We start from the raw sequence: 17,601 nt of genomic DNA on the forward strand, positions 1-17,601 counted from the left end.
AAACAAATTAAACTGTTTTAAAGTATTTATAAGATGTTTAATAGCACTAAATAATTAGGCCTATTTTTGACTTTGGCGAAGTTGCGGCCGAAGTTTTCAACGCGAAAACGTGTACGTCGGACGTTCAGCGCCGCCATCTTGTAAACCTAGAAGTTTGACAATGGCGTTTGGAACATCGAGTATGATTCCACTGATGTTCCAAACGCCATTGTCAAACTTCTAGGCTTATAAGATGGCGGCGCTGAACGTCCGACGTACACGTTTTTGCGATAAAAACATCGGCCGCAACCTCTTTATTTATTTTTACGTAAACTAAAACAGTAGTAAACAATATATTAAGGCTTGTCATACACAAGAAACCCAAATATTTGTTTATGTAAAAATGAATATGTTAAATAGTATTAATATAAGGGCAAAAAGCAAAGTTTTTAATAATAACTATAACTTTTTATAATAGTAATTTTTCTAATGTAAAACTAGTTTATTAATACGTAAATATTAAACGTACAGACTAAGCAATATTTAAACATTCTTTTATTCAATTTATATTTTTTATTTAAATTTTTTCAGATAAAATTCAGAAAGTTAACTGTAAGTTTTGTTTAATCATTCATTATTTACACTCATTTACAAAAAAGTTACGCATCAAGAAGGAAGCAATGAAATCCAATGATACTTTATTAGGCTAAACGCTGATTATAAGTGATTACAATATCATAGCAAAGGTACAATTTCTTCTGTAGTAATGGTGCAATTTAAATGAATCTTTAGTACTTTGTAGGACTGAATACTCAGAGTGATGATCGGGCTTGTAGGCATATGTGCCTGTAAGTCTGTATGCGCGATTTGTCCACAGATATCTCTCCAGATCCCTCGTATATGGCCAAAGCGTCTCACTCCAGTCCAACAAATACCAGATGGGGAACAAATCTGGAGATTAGGCAGGCCAAGGTAATGTAGCATCGTGGCGAGACATTCCTGGAAAACTAGTTGTGTGTAGTTGAACATTAGCTTTCCGAAAAATGGCTGTTTGCAGCCCTGCAATGAAAGGTAACATTTGAGACCACAGGATTTCTTGAATGTACCGTTGTGGCATCTGTGTTATATGTACCAATTAGGGATGACCGACTATCATATGAGATGGATCTCCAGAAAAGACAGTCGAGTAGTACCTATTTCAGTAGTGGTGTAAGTAGTGGAGTAAGTATAAATTTAATATATTAATAAAATAAAATAATAGGAAATACATTAATTTAATTCCTACCATTATCTTTAAAATCAAAAATATTTTAAAAATTTGAATAAGTTTAACTCATAAATTGATATTTATTAATTTGTTCTGATCAGTCAAGTGTAAGCGTTAATAATGGAATGGTAAGTTTTTATAATTTAGAAACATAAAATTAAAAAAGAAATTAAATATGAATTTTGCTTATTAAAATATTACAGATTTCAATTTGTACGATCAGAAACAATGTAAGTTTTAATTAATTAATTAATTAATTACACACTTTTAAGAATTAGATATTACAGTAGAGCATCGATTATCCGACCCCCGATTAACCGTCACCTTGGTTAACCGACCGCTCTAATCGGCAAATTCAAATGTCTGCTAGTGATGTGGCGCTACAACATTTGGCTATGTCTTGGCTACTTTAATATTATTTTTACGTGTTTTAGCTGGCAACACTCATTCGACCATGAAAGGGAGCCAGTATTTAAACGAAGCTTAATTTTATAATTTTTAACGATACAATAGCGACGATTATTATTTTAAAAAATTTTTGTTAGGCTTAACATCGATGAAAATTCAACGCNCATTCTTTTGAAATGTCTTGCTTTGTCATAAGGCCTCACAGGTTTGGTATTTCCTGATTGCTGTGACTAGGTCCAGAGCTATCTTTTCCTTATCAGAATTGGTTGTCATGTGGCCATAAGATGTTATCAGGTTAAGCATTGCTGGGTCCGCATTTTTTCTTCTTCACACTCACTACTTTCACGTGTTCTTGGCTTCCGAGTTTTTAAGACAGAACACAGACACTGTATAAAGTATTTCATAGATTTTCATTCTATAAGTAGATATAATTTAAAAATAGAAGTATTTCTATTATTAAAATTCGTGTTTTTATTGTTAACAGTTATCGATTATATTAATTTTTTAAAATGAATTTTAGGATATTTTCGAATGTTAATTTGCTTTTTATATAAATTAAACTTTTATATCGCATTTTATAAATAAAACACAATGAAAATAATAATATACGTAATCATAACTCAAAGTAAGAAACATTGGAAACATATTAGATAGATTGATAACTTAAAATAATTGATTCTTCTTGTGTTTATTTTATCTAAACACATATTATATATAAATTAACACACCAAAAATTTATTCAATTATTCCTATTCTACAATATGAATTAGTGAAGTATGTATGTAATTCCCTCCCACACATATCTCCATTTTTAGTTTTTAATATGTTTCTATGATATTAGTCCCATTCTTGGGACTAATATCATATAGACTTATCTTCTTCAGCTTATTAGTTCCATTCTTGTGAGGTGCTGCTGTAGATCGCTTTCTTCCACCTTTATCCTCTGTCAAGTTCCGATTAATTACAAGAGCCATCATGTGCTCAAACACGCTGTTAAATTATCGTCCTCTCGGTCTATCTCTTCTCCTTCCCCTGGGAAATTCATCTCCATTACACAAATTTTCGCGTTCAGGTTACACAAGTAAAAAACTCACAATATATGCTTGAAATTTTCAATGTAATCATAACGGAAAATATGAGTATGAAAAGCAGATTAAATGTGTACCAGAGCCCCTTCAGCCGCCGATAGATAAATTATCAAATGGCGTTACCACTTCCCGGGACGAGGACCCAGGGGATGGATTTTGGGAAGCAGTGTTCGGGTTATTTCATTGTGTTAGTTATGATGTTTACGCATGGTGTATAATTGAATGGATGCGACGATTCTATAGTTGTTCGAATTTGTGCGTATCGATGTAGGGTGATGTTATGTAAGTGCATGTTTTAAATTCTTGAGTAAAAATCTTCCTTTTTGAGAGTTTAATGCCTCTGAAAATTAAAACTTTTTCCTCTCATTTCGTTGACCGGTATAAAAAAGAACAAATATATTTAGTATCGTACTTCAGATGTATCCTATGTATCAGACCTATGTATCAGATATAAGAGAAGCTAATATTTAATTATTTCATTTTAGTATGGAATAATTTATTCCAGTTAAATGTGCAGAATCATCCTATCCTCTTATTGCATTGTAACTTTTAATATTTTAATTATTTAATTATAATTTGCCTTTGTTTGGGAGTTATTTTCTGTATTATGGAAGATGGAGGGAGTATGATCCCCTTAGGAAGAACTGCTATCCTTTATAAATTAAAAACTTATTTCGATGTCTAATCTGGTAATGAAGGTCCTCTCTCATAATTTCAATAATTTAGACATTTTGATAACAAGAGCAGTATCCAAAAGTCTTCTTAGTTTCTAGAAAAAGACCATTTTATTCCCTAGTCTGAGTAAAATGATCTCACAGAGACCATTTAATCCCGAATGATAAGTTGTTGTTTTTTTATATGCGTATAATCCTATTTACTAATTACTTATTTACAAAGCTCACATAGATACTCTTTCATTAGTCTGACCATTTCTAACACAGAATTCATGGGCCATTGCATACACCTCGAGCACTATCTCCACATTTCACTGTATCTCGTAGAGGGTTTTTTACTGCAAAAAATGCACCTTGCATCGTCGAATTCCTTTTTCTTTTTCATAGATTTTGTTTTTGTATCATCAAAAGCAATTGGTTTTTGCAGACTTGGAGAGCGCAGACCTGCAGATGATTTTTCTTGTTTGTTCTGTAAGCCATTGAAGTTTGGGGCCGAAATCACAATAGACAGGAATTTTTTCCTCTCTTATAGGTCATTCTTTTGAAATGTCTTGCTTTGTCATAAGGCCTCACAGGTTTGGTATTTCCTGATTGCTGTGACTAGGTCCAGAGCTATCTTTTCCTTATCAGAATTGGTTGTCATGTGGCCATAAGATGTTATCAGGTTAAGCATTGCTGGGTCCGCATTTTTTCTTCTTCACACTCACTACTTTCACGTGTTCTTGGCTTCCGAGTTTTTAAGACAGAACACAGACTTGTTAGCAACTGCAGGAGATAGATCAGACATGCCTTGATAGATCAGATTATTCATTTCAGGTGGATTTTCTTCTGGCATAGGTAGATGTTATAGATGCAGACAGATACATTCATTCATAAATTATAAACTATACATTAATATTACTAATTCTAAATAAACAGCAAAGATATTCAAATTATTATTTAATTTTTCCACCATAATTTTAATGCTTTTATTAGAATGTTATCGCTATGTCATCTGCATATAACATAATCCATACTCCAGACATTAACTTCGGTAAATCATTTATATATAATGTATATTAAATTGTAAAGGTCCAAGCTGCAAGCTTTAAGGTAATTCACAAGTTAAATTATACTGTAGTTGATGAATTTGTTTTGATATACTGTACTGACTATACAACATGTTTAGTTAGAGGCCTTTTAAATTTTTTCATATTGTATTTTTCCGTATATATAGAAGAAGGAAATTCAGCATTTGCTCACCTCTCGATTATACAAACAAGATTAAATAACAGTTATAATTATCCGTAATATCCAAACTTTTCTTGCATTTTGAATTCAGTCCATACGTTTTATACATCCTCTGAGAAATTAGTTATCGATGTATCAATATCCTTTCAGTATTAATCTCGTTTCTAAATGATACCTTACATAAATTAAGCACTAAATTATCTAAATTTCTATTGACAAACTACAGCGTGCAGATAGTGATAAACTTTTTCTTACATAAATATTTCCATTATAAAATATTCTTCTCTCTTTTTTTTTAAATCTCGTTTTATAAAATATACTTCTGCAATATGGATTTAAATGATCAATAAGGTAAATTCGAGAATTCTCATCTACAATTTCACATACATCTGTAGACATTAGTTTCTTTGTTGTAATAGTATTAGTAATCTTTTGCTTTGTCATAGCAAAATCTAATTTGATTAACATGGGTTAGGAAATTTTCACTTAGAACTACACGAATTGCATTTATTAATCGGAACTTTTCAAAATGAGGATCAATATGTGAAAAAATGTTATATGGATTTAGATTTTAATGCTGAATTTATGGTGTATCATGAATTTTTAAATAGAAACTATAATTTTTCTGTCCCAAGTTTCGATATTGTTGTTTGATTGTTATTATTTCATCTTCATGTTCTTTATTGCCTTGCTGAATACCGTAATGTCGTTACGCAACTGCCTTCTATAACCTTCCAAAATATTTCATCTTTCTTCCATCTTATCAAATTTACTAAATAGGACATTGTGTCTTTTGATTTTTATCAGTTCGTTCCTCATTAATTCTAATTATAATGTGAGTTGCCTAACAGTTTCCATATCACAAGACAAAAGCGCAGTTGAAGTGAATATAACAACTTCTGTATCTTCTATACCACCCGAGTTATCACCAACTAAAACATGGATTATCATGCTATTTGGTTGGTAAATTAAACGAAGTGCACTGCAGTTGCTTTCTTAGTTTTACAACTAGCACATTTTCAATTGATTTTATTATATTTAAGCTAATTGAAATTAGTTCTATTTCAACGCCACAGACTGAAATTAGCAAGCTTCATACATAGTATATATTTCAATAATTCATTATATGTTATTTTATATGAAGAGTATACACATGAAGGTCGAGCCATGTGTAATTAATGAAGGCCAATTAATTTACAAATAAAAACTTTGCCTTTACTACAAAACAAATTACTATTTTCAATGTGTCTTTGATAGATTTGCATCGTTTACAGATGAAATGCAATTCAATAGCTGAGTTTACACAATATATAACACATCTTTAACAGCATTAGCATTAAAAGAACTATTTTCTTTTAATAATTTATGACTCTTCAATATTTAAGAATGTTAGAATTGTTAATACATATAATATCTTATAAGACATTTCTTCAAACTAAAAAAATTTCAAAAGACGGAATCAAAGAATTTTTAATGTAAATTCTAAACACACTTTTAAAAATTTTTATATAAAAACATTATCAATATTTTATAATAAATCTATGTTAGTACAGCGGAATCTTTGTTTTACCCGAGGTAATTTCGACCGACGATCCCTCGAATAATCGGGACTTCAACTGTATATAATAGTAATCTCACTATATTAGAATAGTTTATTTTCGTAATTAATATATAGTCTACATATATATAACATCTGTACTGTATAAATTAATTAATAATCTATAAAATGGAAAAAACGACTTAATTATAAATTTCCCTCCTGTTGTAAGAGATCGTGTTTCTACTCTAATCTTTATGATTTCTTCACGGATAGTATCATTTCCAATTCCTCAACCTAAACGTCCGTCATTATTGTTAATTAGATAATCCTTAATAAACACAAATAGAACACCATTATTGTCCGTAAGTCAATCAATTAACCAACCCACTCCAATACGAAAGAAAAATGATTCACGTTACAGTTACGACGTGGTTAATTACGAATCAGAATTATCTCTTTACGATCTATATTTTGATAGCCAATAGTCACAGTTCACACAGGTTCTTTTCGTAAACTACATTAAATTTGTACAAACATAAATTTTAATAAGCGACAAAGAAAGACGTTAGAAATCAAAATTGAACTCTCTGTTCTTTATTTAGATTTGATATCCTTTACGTGGTGCTTGAGGAGTGAACCTGGATCTCCTAAATCTTTATTTTATCCTCGAATTAACGTTCGAATTCCCTTAAAAAATACGTCTTTCTTCTTTAAAAGATTGATTCCAACTTTGGCTCAGATGAAGGGAGCACTGGAGTAGTGCTGAACTTAAGAAAACCAAAGTGAATTCTTCCCAAAATATTCCTCGAAGAAAAATGTCTGAAATCGACATTCTACATGGGACACCTAATTCAAATTTGCAGAACCCCATGAAGCTATAACGCGCCACTGAGAGTGAGTAAGATTGACTTACCTGTATAGAGAAACACTTTGTAGATCTCACTCTAAGTATACTCGTCTTCTTCGGTGATGTCAAACAGTTCTAATTATTCTTCAAAGTTTTTTCCTATCATTATTAAAGTTTTACCAAGAACTTGGAAATGTTAATGCTGTAAATCACCCGACTGGAAGATTTCTCTCCTGTCGATTGTGCCTCACTGATCAGAACTGTTTCATTGGAATGTATTTTGACTCCCGAAGGATCTTCACCCTCACAGGCCACAGATTCTTTTAATTACCTAAATACATATTTACAAACACAAGTTACACAAATTTTTACAAACCTTTTATAAAATATATAGAAATGTGAAATATGAGAGTATCCAAATGCACAAGTTCTTAGAAATTCTTCTTCGTGTCAGATTCTTCCTTCAATAATAAAGCATTGTTCTTAATTAAAGGCGATTGTTGGACATTGTTGTATAAGACATTATTTCGAATTGTTTACATTCAAAAAATAAATTTCTTATAGCAATATTTTTCAGTTAGTGAATATTAATTAAATAAAATAATTATATATGACTTAAATTACTTAATCATTTAATTAAAAATATATAAAATTTAATTCTAAAGATAAATAAAGTAATTGATTTAAAACACAAAGAAGAAATTTAATAATATTACTACTTAAAATTTACCTTTACTGCTTTTCCATACGAAGGATTGAAACTCAGTGTTAAAACAAAGGAAACTAACAGAAACCAGATCATGTTTAATTAACTGATCGAAGCCTTTGTATTATTATTACCAATATTTTAACCCCTTTTATACTTTTATAAGTAGAGACGATATATTAATAAATGCTACTATTGGATAAAAGTGAATTACGTAGAAAAGTGTCGTCTTTAAAGCAAAACTTTATACTTTAGATTTAAATAAAGAAAACATTTCACTACAAGATTTTTTAAAATAACATATTATTCGATATTATAAAAATAAATATTTTAACAAAAACATAAAAATTATCAATTAAATCGTATAAAATGTCACAAAATTTCTATTATGAATTAAACGTGTATGTGTCATTTATCAGCTTATTATTAAGATTTATAACAGATTTACATAATGAAATTAATTATAATTAACATAAAAAGATATTTTTGTATTACTTGTTTGTTACTGTTTTTGATAATTTTGGCTAAAATTTTGAATAAACATCCTTATTTTCAAAACTATTCTGAGATGTTTACCTTGTTAACAAACTTGAAATATATATTTGTTTTGACTTAATTTTTTTTTCTATGATTCATTATTAGACCTATAAACGTAAGGCATTAATAAAGTTGAACTAATAAACATTTAAAACATTTTTTAATATTATCAAAATGTATTCGTAATGATTTATAATTTATTAGAACTTTCGACAAAATAATTATTACACAGAACCATGTCCTCCGGAAAAAAATGGGTTATAAATAATACAGATAGAAAGTTATAAAAATAAAATATACAATTTAATATTAATTTGAAACGTTTAAAAGGGTAGAATTTAATTACAGGATACAATAAATGATAAATACTTTGAAATTAAAGAATGTTGTAATAAAATTTCAACGATTATAAATGAAATATTCTAATATCGAAAATAAAATAATATTGATAAGTTTATTTGGGATCGTCCATTAATTACGTGTACAGTTTAAGTGAGAGAAGGGGTTGCTAAAAGTACGTCACTGAACATGATAAGGAGAGAGTGTCAAGGGATTACGTACTTCCTTGGATTTCTTTAGTGGCATTAAATGGCAAAAGAATCTGTCTTATAAGCCAATTTATTACAAAATATTAGTAGAACTTTGGCATTTTTTTCAATTTCAGGGAGGTCCGTAAACTATTGTAAACGTTAATAAAAGGGATAAGATATGTCGAAAGTATATAATTGTACACAACAGGGAAGGAGTGAAAAATGGCGTAAGAACTATACATAATTAATGACTGTTCTCTTCGGCCCGCTAGTGGCAGAGTGGATAAAACCACTAAACCTGATAATTGATCATGGATTTGGACCTGATCAACGGATTGGCCGCGTGAAGTTTTCCGGGTTTTCTTTGCGTATATAACACTTAAATAGTGATCACTTCCAAAAAAATCCTCTCGTTAGACTCTTTCTCCTTGGCAGATCGCCCATGTTATGTGGCCTTATCTCATCAATCCAAACAAACATTGATATTTATTATCTGATAAGATTTCATTTATAAATTTAAAATACATCAAGCCCCCTCTTTACAACAGCAGCTTGGCATGAAAGGTATGATTAAAAACGCCCGAGGGTAATAAGAATCAAAAATAAANAAAACGTGTACGTCGGACGTTCAGCGCCGCCATCTTGTAAACCTAGAAGTTTGACAATGGCGTTTGGAACATCGAGTATGATTCCACTGATGTTCCAAACGCCATTGTCAAACTTCTAGGCTTATAAGATGGCGGCGCTGAACGTCCGACGTACACGTTTTTGCGATAAAAACATCGGCCGCAACCTCTTTATTTATTTTTACGTAAACTAAAACAGTAGTAAACAATATATTAAGGCTTGTCATACACAAGAAACCCAAATATTTGTTTATGTAAAAATGAATATGTTAAATAGTATTAATATAAGGGCAAAAAGCAAAGTTTTTAATAATAACTATAACTTTTTATAATAGTAATTTTTCTAATGTAAAACTAGTTTATTAATACGTAAATATTAAACGTACAGACTAAGCAATATTTAAACATTCTTTTATTCAATTTATATTTTTTATTTAAATTTTTTCAGATAAAATTCAGAAAGTTAACTGTAAGTTTTGTTTAATCATTCATTATTTACACTCATTTACAAAAAAGTTACGCATCAAGAAGGAAGCAATGAAATCCAATGATACTTTATTAGGCTAAACGCTGATTATAAGTGATTACAATATCATAGCAAAGGTACAATTTCTTCTGTAGTAATGGTGCAATTTAAATGAATCTTTAGTACTTTGTAGGACTGAATACTCAGAGTGATGATCGGGCTTGTAGGCATATGTGCCTGTAAGTCTGTATGCGCGATTTGTCCACAGATATCTCTCCAGATCCCTCGTATATGGCCAAAGCGTCTCACTCCAGTCCAACAAATACCAGATGGGGAACAAATCTGGAGATTAGGCAGGCCAAGGTAATGTAGCATCGTGGCGAGACATTCCTGGAAAACTAGTTGTGTGTAGTTGAACATTAGCTTTCCGAAAAATGGCTGTTTGCAGCCCTGCAATGAAAGGTAACATTTGAGACCACAGGATTTCTTGAATGTACCGTTGTGGCATCTGTGTTATATGTACCAATTAGGGATGACCGACTATCATATGAGATGGATCGCCAGACCAGACGCTAACTGTGGGGAAGTGTGCCGATCAACATTGAAGGTGGACTGAAGTATTCACTAGTGATTTTTCACAATAACACGAGAGCCACTAACACGCTGTAGAACCCTGTCTCCTCCTGCAACATCTATGTTGCAGGAAGAGACAGGGTTCTACAGCGAGCCTTCCGTCTCTGTTCTAGGTCGCCCAGAACCTGTCCACCAAGTATGTGTGCCCTCATGTAACCATTACCTTCAACACCCCGTCAGAGTCAAGTCAGAAAGACTCAAACTCCTTCAACTGTGCAAGTTTCTTTGCGTTGTACAGGCATATCTGACTACGAAGATCTTCAAACTATAGATACATTGAAAATTCTAAACACAGCGAGTCTTTTTATAGAATATTGGGATAGCAATTTCAAGGTACTCTTGTAACATTACTTGGCGTGCGATCGGATCACAACAGAAACGGTTGCATACCTATCTGAGGCAAAGCTGTATGCCAAATTTTGCATTAATCGGCCAATTTTATCTAGTTGCTTAACTTTTTCGTCAATGAATGTATTGATTTCATTGAGTGAGTGATTGATGTTCTTATTTTAATGATTAACTACATTAAATAATTAGCCTCCAGAATCTGAAGATCAATGCAAGAATTATGCCGAAAAATTTCAAGAAAAATAAAGGTAGCATAATTTATTTTATTTATTGATTAAGAGGGTAGTTTCACTTAAAATATTATTGAGGCCAATCGAGTCCCTTAAAATTGGCGTCCATATCGAAAATTTTGTATTTATCTAATCGAATATTTATTATTATCTCCTTAAAACTATATTTTAAAATCCTTTTTACTTATATTTTAAAACAAAGAATAGCATTTGGTCCGAGTTGGATGTAATAATTCTTGCCACAACTCATAAAACATAGCACTTAATATCGTGATAATGATATTAAATGGCAATAAGTGCCATGTTTTACAACTTTAAATATTTTAAAAATAATTTATGCCTAAATTTAATTTTTCCATAATTAATTATCATATTTATTTTTAATTATTAAGAAAATATTTATTATATAATATTTTATTTAGGAAAGAATTCATCATCCGGAAAGGATTTACACTTATTCAAGATAATTTGGACTATTGAAATAATTTTGAATTTTAATTGATAAATTTTGTTGTAAAATTTAAGCATTAATAAATAAAATATAGCATTAAAAGTCTTCAAACTGGATAATGAAAATAAATAAAATAATAATAACTTTTAATTATCTATTAAATCGGGGTTTTTTAATGTTATTTTAAGTGATTAAAATCGGTTCGAATAGCTTCATTAGTGATTTATTTGTGTTTGAAGCCGCTAAGTAACTGGCTTTTGTACTACTCTATATATATATAGGCTACATTTGTAGAAAATAATAGTTCTAACAATATTATAGAAATAAGAACAAACATTTTCGCATAGTTTAAAAAAATTATTTATTTATTTTTAATCATATTATAAATACGCTATTTCAACTTATTTCTTTGAAATAGTTTAAATCATAACAGATATATTATTCATTATGATGACGAACTATTTATAACGAATCGAGGTATGGTTCCTTATCCTACATCCAATGCTTATTCATTGAGTATTGGACTCTCATAAAGGGTTTAAATATGACATACAACGTGGTGTCTCGCGTTAATTCACCAATCAACCAACTTGTATTTATAAATATAATATTTATTATCGTTGAAGATAAAATTTAATAAATCATTAAAAAATACTATAAGCACCACCCATTTTCTATGTCTTAAACTGAATAAAAGTTTCGAATTGTTTACATTGATTAAATATATGAAAATAATTTTCTATTTTATAAATATTATGTTTTTAGAAGAGTCTTAATCCCACGAAGAAGTGAAATTTTCATCTCTGCATCTGAACTCAAAAGTAAAATTTTGACTATTCCAAGTAAATTTCTTGCATGTTGTTCCTTCTTCGCACCAACAACTAAAATAAATAATACCAAAGAGGTTACAATCAGCCTTAAGCAATAAGCTTAACAAAATAAAATAAAAACTATGAATTCTTAAGGTCTTTAATTGGATAATCAATAAATGTATTAAATATTTTTCTTTCTGAAATTATAGAATTGTATAAAATTTCATTCAAAAAATACATTTCGAATATAATTTTAATTTAGCATTAATTAACAAAAATTATCAAATATTTTAATTAAAAATATAAAATAGAAAATGAATATTTACAAAATATTCCTGAATACTCACAATGATTCTTGCCAATATAGTAAGACCTGACCTATTCCATATCTACGATCGTATACTTCCCATCCACACGGTGCCGCAGGATCGCAACTTTCTGTTTTCGCTATCAGAACTTGCCTCTGTAATTACAATATTACAAAATTATTTTAAATAAATATATTTTAAAAAATTCTAAATAAATTACAAAAGATTATTTTGTGTACTGTACATTTTTTTAAAATGTTTATGCATTAAATAACCTATATCTTATCCGGATGGCCGATCGGTTAAGGTGATAGCCTACTGCTCTTGGGGACCCGGAATGAATATTTTTGGGGGTGGTCCGTCCGGATACGTCGAGCCCGTTTCTGATTACCTGGCCTCCTAGTGGCACATTATCTTATGGGCAAAAAAGTACAATTGCCTGGATCATCCAAAGGGTTCCATACCAATTTTTTATAAAAAGGCATTTCCCCGAAAAAGAAAAATGTCTGAAGTCAACACTGTAATTAAGGCCTCTAATTCAAATTCGCCTGAGCTATAACACGCCATTGTGGGCCTGACAGACTTGCTAAAAGGCCTCTTAGTGCCCACACGGTGGAGAGTTTGAAAAACAATATTAATTAAATAAAATAATTATATATGACTTAAATTACTTAATCATTTAATTAAAAATATATAAAATTTAATTCTAAAGATAAATAAAGTAATTGATTTAAAACACAAAGAAGAAATTTAATAATATTACTACTTAAAATTTACCTTTACTGCTTTTCCATACGAAGGATTGAAACTCAGTGTTAAAACAAAGGAAACTAACAGAAACCAGATCATGTTTAATTAACTGATCGAAGCCTTTGTATTATTATTACCAATATTTTAACCCCTTTTATACTTTTATAAGTAGAGACGATATATTAATAAATGCTACTATTGGATAAAAGTGAATTACGTAGAAAAGTGTCGTCTTTAAAGCAAAACTTTATACTTTAGATTTAAATAAAGAAAACATTTCACTACAAGATTTTTTAAAATAACATATTATTCGATATTATAAAAATAAATATTTTAACAAAAACATAAAAATTATCAATTAAATCGTATAAAATGTCACAAAATTTCTATTATGAATTAAACGTGTATGTGTCATTTATCAGCTTATTATTAAGATTTATAACAGATTTACATAATGAAATTAATTATAATTAACATAAAAAGATATTTTTGTATTACTTGTTTGTTACTGTTTTTGATAATTTTGGCTAAAATTTTGAATAAACATCCTTATTTTCAAAACTATTCTGAGATGTTTACCTTGTTAACAAACTTGAAATATATATTTGTTTTGACTTAATTTTTTTTTCTATGATTCATTATTAGACCTATAAACGTAAGGCATTAATAAAGTTGAACTAATAAACATTTAAAACATTTTTTAATATTATCAAAATGTATTCGTAATGATTTATAATTTATTAGAACTTTCGACAAAATAATTATTACACAGAACCATGTCCTCCGGAAAAAAATGGGTTATAAATAATACAGATAGAAAGTTATAAAAATAAAATATACAATTTAATATTAATTTGAAACGTTTAAAAGGGTAGAATTTAATTACAGGATACAATAAATGATAAATACTTTGAAATTAAAGAATGTTGTAATAAAATTTCAACGATTATAAATGAAATATTCTAATATCGAAAATAAAATAATATTGATAAGTTTATTTGGGATCGTCCATTAATTACGTGTACAGTTTAAGTGAGAGAAGGGGTTGCTAAAAGTACGTCACTGAACATGATAAGGAGAGAGTGTCAAGGGATTACGTACTTCCTTGGATTTCTTTAGTGGCATTAAATGGCAAAAGAATCTGTCTTATAAGCCAATTTATTACAAAATATTAGTAGAACTTTGGCATTTTTTTCAATTTCAGGGAGGTCCGTAAACTATTGTAAACGTTAATAAAAGGGATAAGATATGTCGAAAGTATATAATTGTACACAACAGGGAAGGAGTGAAAAATGGCGTAAGAACTATACATAATTAATGACTGTTCTCTTCGGCCCGCTAGTGGCAGAGTGGATAAAACCACTAAACCTGATAATTGATCATGGATTTGGACCTGATCAACGGATTGGCCGCGTGAAGTTTTCCGGGTTTTCTTTGCGTATATAACACTTAAATAGTGATCACTTCCAAAAAAATCCTCTCGTTAGACTCTTTCTCCTTGGCAGATCGCCCATGTTATGTGGCCTTATCTCATCNAGGGCAAAAAGCAAAGTTTTTAATAATAACTATAACTTTTTATAATAGTAATTTTTCTAATGTAAAACTAGTTTATTAATACGTAAATATTAAACGTACAGACTAAGCAATATTTAAACATTCTTTTATTCAATTTATATTTTTTATTTAAATTTTTTCAGATAAAATTCAGAAAGTTAACTGTAAGTTTTGTTTAATCATTCATTATTTACACTCATTTACAAAAAAGTTACGCATCAAGAAGGAAGCAATGAAATCCAATGATACTTTATTAGGCTAAACGCTGATTATAAGTGATTACAATATCATAGCAAAGGTACAATTTCTTCTGTAGTAATGGTGCAATTTAAATGAATCTTTAGTACTTTGTAGGACTGAATACTCAGAGTGATGATCGGGCTTGTAGGCATATGTGCCTGTAAGTCTGTATGCGCGATTTGTCCACAGATATCTCTCCAGATCCCTCGTATATGGCCAAAGCGTCTCACTCCAGTCCAACAAATACCAGATGGGGAACAAATCTGGAGATTAGGCAGGCCAAGGTAATGTAGCATCGTGGCGAGACATTCCTGGAAAACTAGTTGTGTGTAGTTGAACATTAGCTTTCCGAAAAATGGCTGTTTGCAGCCCTGCAATGAAAGGTAACATTTGAGACCACAGGATTTCTTGAATGTACCGTTGTGGCATCTGTGTTATATGTACCAATTAGGGATGACCGACTATCATATGAGATGGATCGCCAGACCAGACGCTAACTGTGGGGAAGTGTGCCGATCAACATTGAAGGTGGACTGAAGTATTCACTAGTGATTTTTCACAATAACACGAGAGCCACTAACACGCTGTAGAACCCTGTCTCCTCCTGCAACATCTATGTTGCAGGAAGAGACAGGGTTCTACAGCGAGCCTTCCGTCTCTGTTCTAGGTCGCCCAGAACCTGTCCACCAAGTATGTGTGCCCTCATGTAACCATTACCTTCAACACCCCGTCAGAGTCAAGTCAGAAAGACTCAAACTCCTTCAACTGTGCAAGTTTCTTTGCGTTGTACAGGCATATCTGACTACGAAGATCTTCAAACTATAGATACATTGAAAATTCTAAACACAGCGAGTCTTTTTATAGAATATTGGGATAGCAATTTCAAGGTACTCTTGTAACATTACTTGGCGTGCGATCGGATCACAACAGAAACGGTTGCATACCTATCTGAGGCAAAGCTGTATGCCAAATTTTGCATTAATCGGCCAATTTTATCTAGTTGCTTAACTTTTTCGTCAATGAATGTATTGATTTCATTGAGTGAGTGATTGATGTTCTTATTTTAATGATTAACTACATTAAATAATTAGCCTCCAGAATCTGAAGATCAATGCAAGAATTATGCCGAAAAATTTCAAGAAAAATAAAGGTAGCATAATTTATTTTATTTATTGATTAAGAGGGTAGTTTCACTTAAAATATTATTGAGGCCAATCGAGTCCCTTAAAATTGGCGTCCATATCGAAAATTTTGTATTTATCTAATCGAATATTTATTATTATCTCCTTAAAACTATATTTTAAAATCCTTTTTACTTATATTTTAAAACAAAGAATAGCATTTGGTCCGAGTTGGATGTAATAATTCTTGCCACAACTCATAAAACATAGCACTTAATATCGTGATAATGATATTAAATGGCAATAAGTGCCATGTTTTACAACTTTAAATATTTTAAAAATAATTTATGCCTAAATTTAATTTTTCCATAATTAATTATCATATTTATTTTTAATACTTACACTTCTAAGTCCTTCTTTTTTGATTTGAACAACATCTAAAGTGATATTTGTCCGTTTTCCTTTGACTAAACAAAATAGTATATTTAATTATACTATTTTGTTCAGTCTTGATCAAACTTTTCATATCTTCTGTAATCCATCTCATAGCTTCAAGGGGTCCAGGCGAATTTGAATTAGAAGTACAATCATCTGTGGAGGTTAAATTGTTAGTATTAACCTTTCATATTAAAAGTTATACTAGAGCGCTTTCTACAGAGATTAATGTAAAAGATATAATAACAATATAACATAGTAAAGCGCTTTTACTAAAGTGCAGCTATTAATAAGCAAGAAGTTTCTAGGAGATTATTGATCAAAATATATCTGGATAATGATTTTGCTGGTTAAATTATTTTAAACAGAAAAAATTTTAAGAATCTTTATGACCATATCATTCTACTAACACCCTCCCATACTCTCACAATCTGTTACAAAAGTTTTATAAATCTCTCACCTGTAATTTCTGTATGTAATAGATGTCAGTATGTGTTTGGGTATGTGTATGTGTGTAGCACCATTTTGTTCACCCTCTTTAAAGCTTAATAACTCCTGTGATTTTGGTCGAAAATTTCTAAAATTTTGCAGAGATGTTTGTATATAAGGGGGATTGATCTTATTATATTTTGGTGATTAAAGGTAGAGGGGGTGGGGAGATAATGGGAGTCGTGTGTATCACTAGTAGGGTCGGACTTGATGACAATTTTATTTGTTATTAGCATTTAAAATTTTTTATAAAACCCATCCCTATCTTCAAAATTAAGCTTTTTGCCATTTTATAATAGTTTAAAATATAAAAAGTGTTTTTAATAAAATAT

At 30.2% G+C, this 17,601-nt stretch overlaps 1 protein-coding gene and 1 long non-coding RNA gene across 4 annotated transcripts in view; both read left to right on the forward strand.

Annotated features, from left to right (window-relative positions):
• Positions 1-17,601, forward strand: part of LOC111623313 — a 41,215-nt gene that overhangs the window by 16,027 nt on the left and 7,587 nt on the right. For 2 of the 3 annotated variants that reach the window (XM_023365843.1, XM_023365845.1), the window contains 3 exons: positions 1,153-1,200; positions 1,348-1,374; positions 1,450-1,476. In XM_023365843.1, coding sequence (XP_023221611.1) covers positions 1,153-1,200; positions 1,348-1,374; positions 1,450-1,476 — 102 coding nt within the window. The remainder of the gene's footprint in view (positions 1-1,152; positions 1,201-1,347; positions 1,375-1,449; positions 1,477-17,601) is intronic. The other variant, XM_023365844.1, reaches the window with a different exon arrangement.
• Positions 9,874-11,662, forward strand: LOC111623315. The gene is made up of 3 exons (XR_002756422.1): positions 9,874-9,901; positions 11,069-11,127; positions 11,532-11,662. It is a non-coding gene; the product is annotated as an uncharacterized LOC111623315 (long non-coding RNA).

This window comes from Centruroides sculpturatus, unplaced genomic scaffold (genome assembly GCF_000671375.1).
Source record: "Centruroides sculpturatus isolate CEXI.00-Female unplaced genomic scaffold, Cexi_2.0 scaffold123, whole genome shotgun sequence".
Lineage (NCBI taxonomy): Eukaryota > Metazoa > Arthropoda > Arachnida > Scorpiones > Buthidae > Centruroides > Centruroides sculpturatus.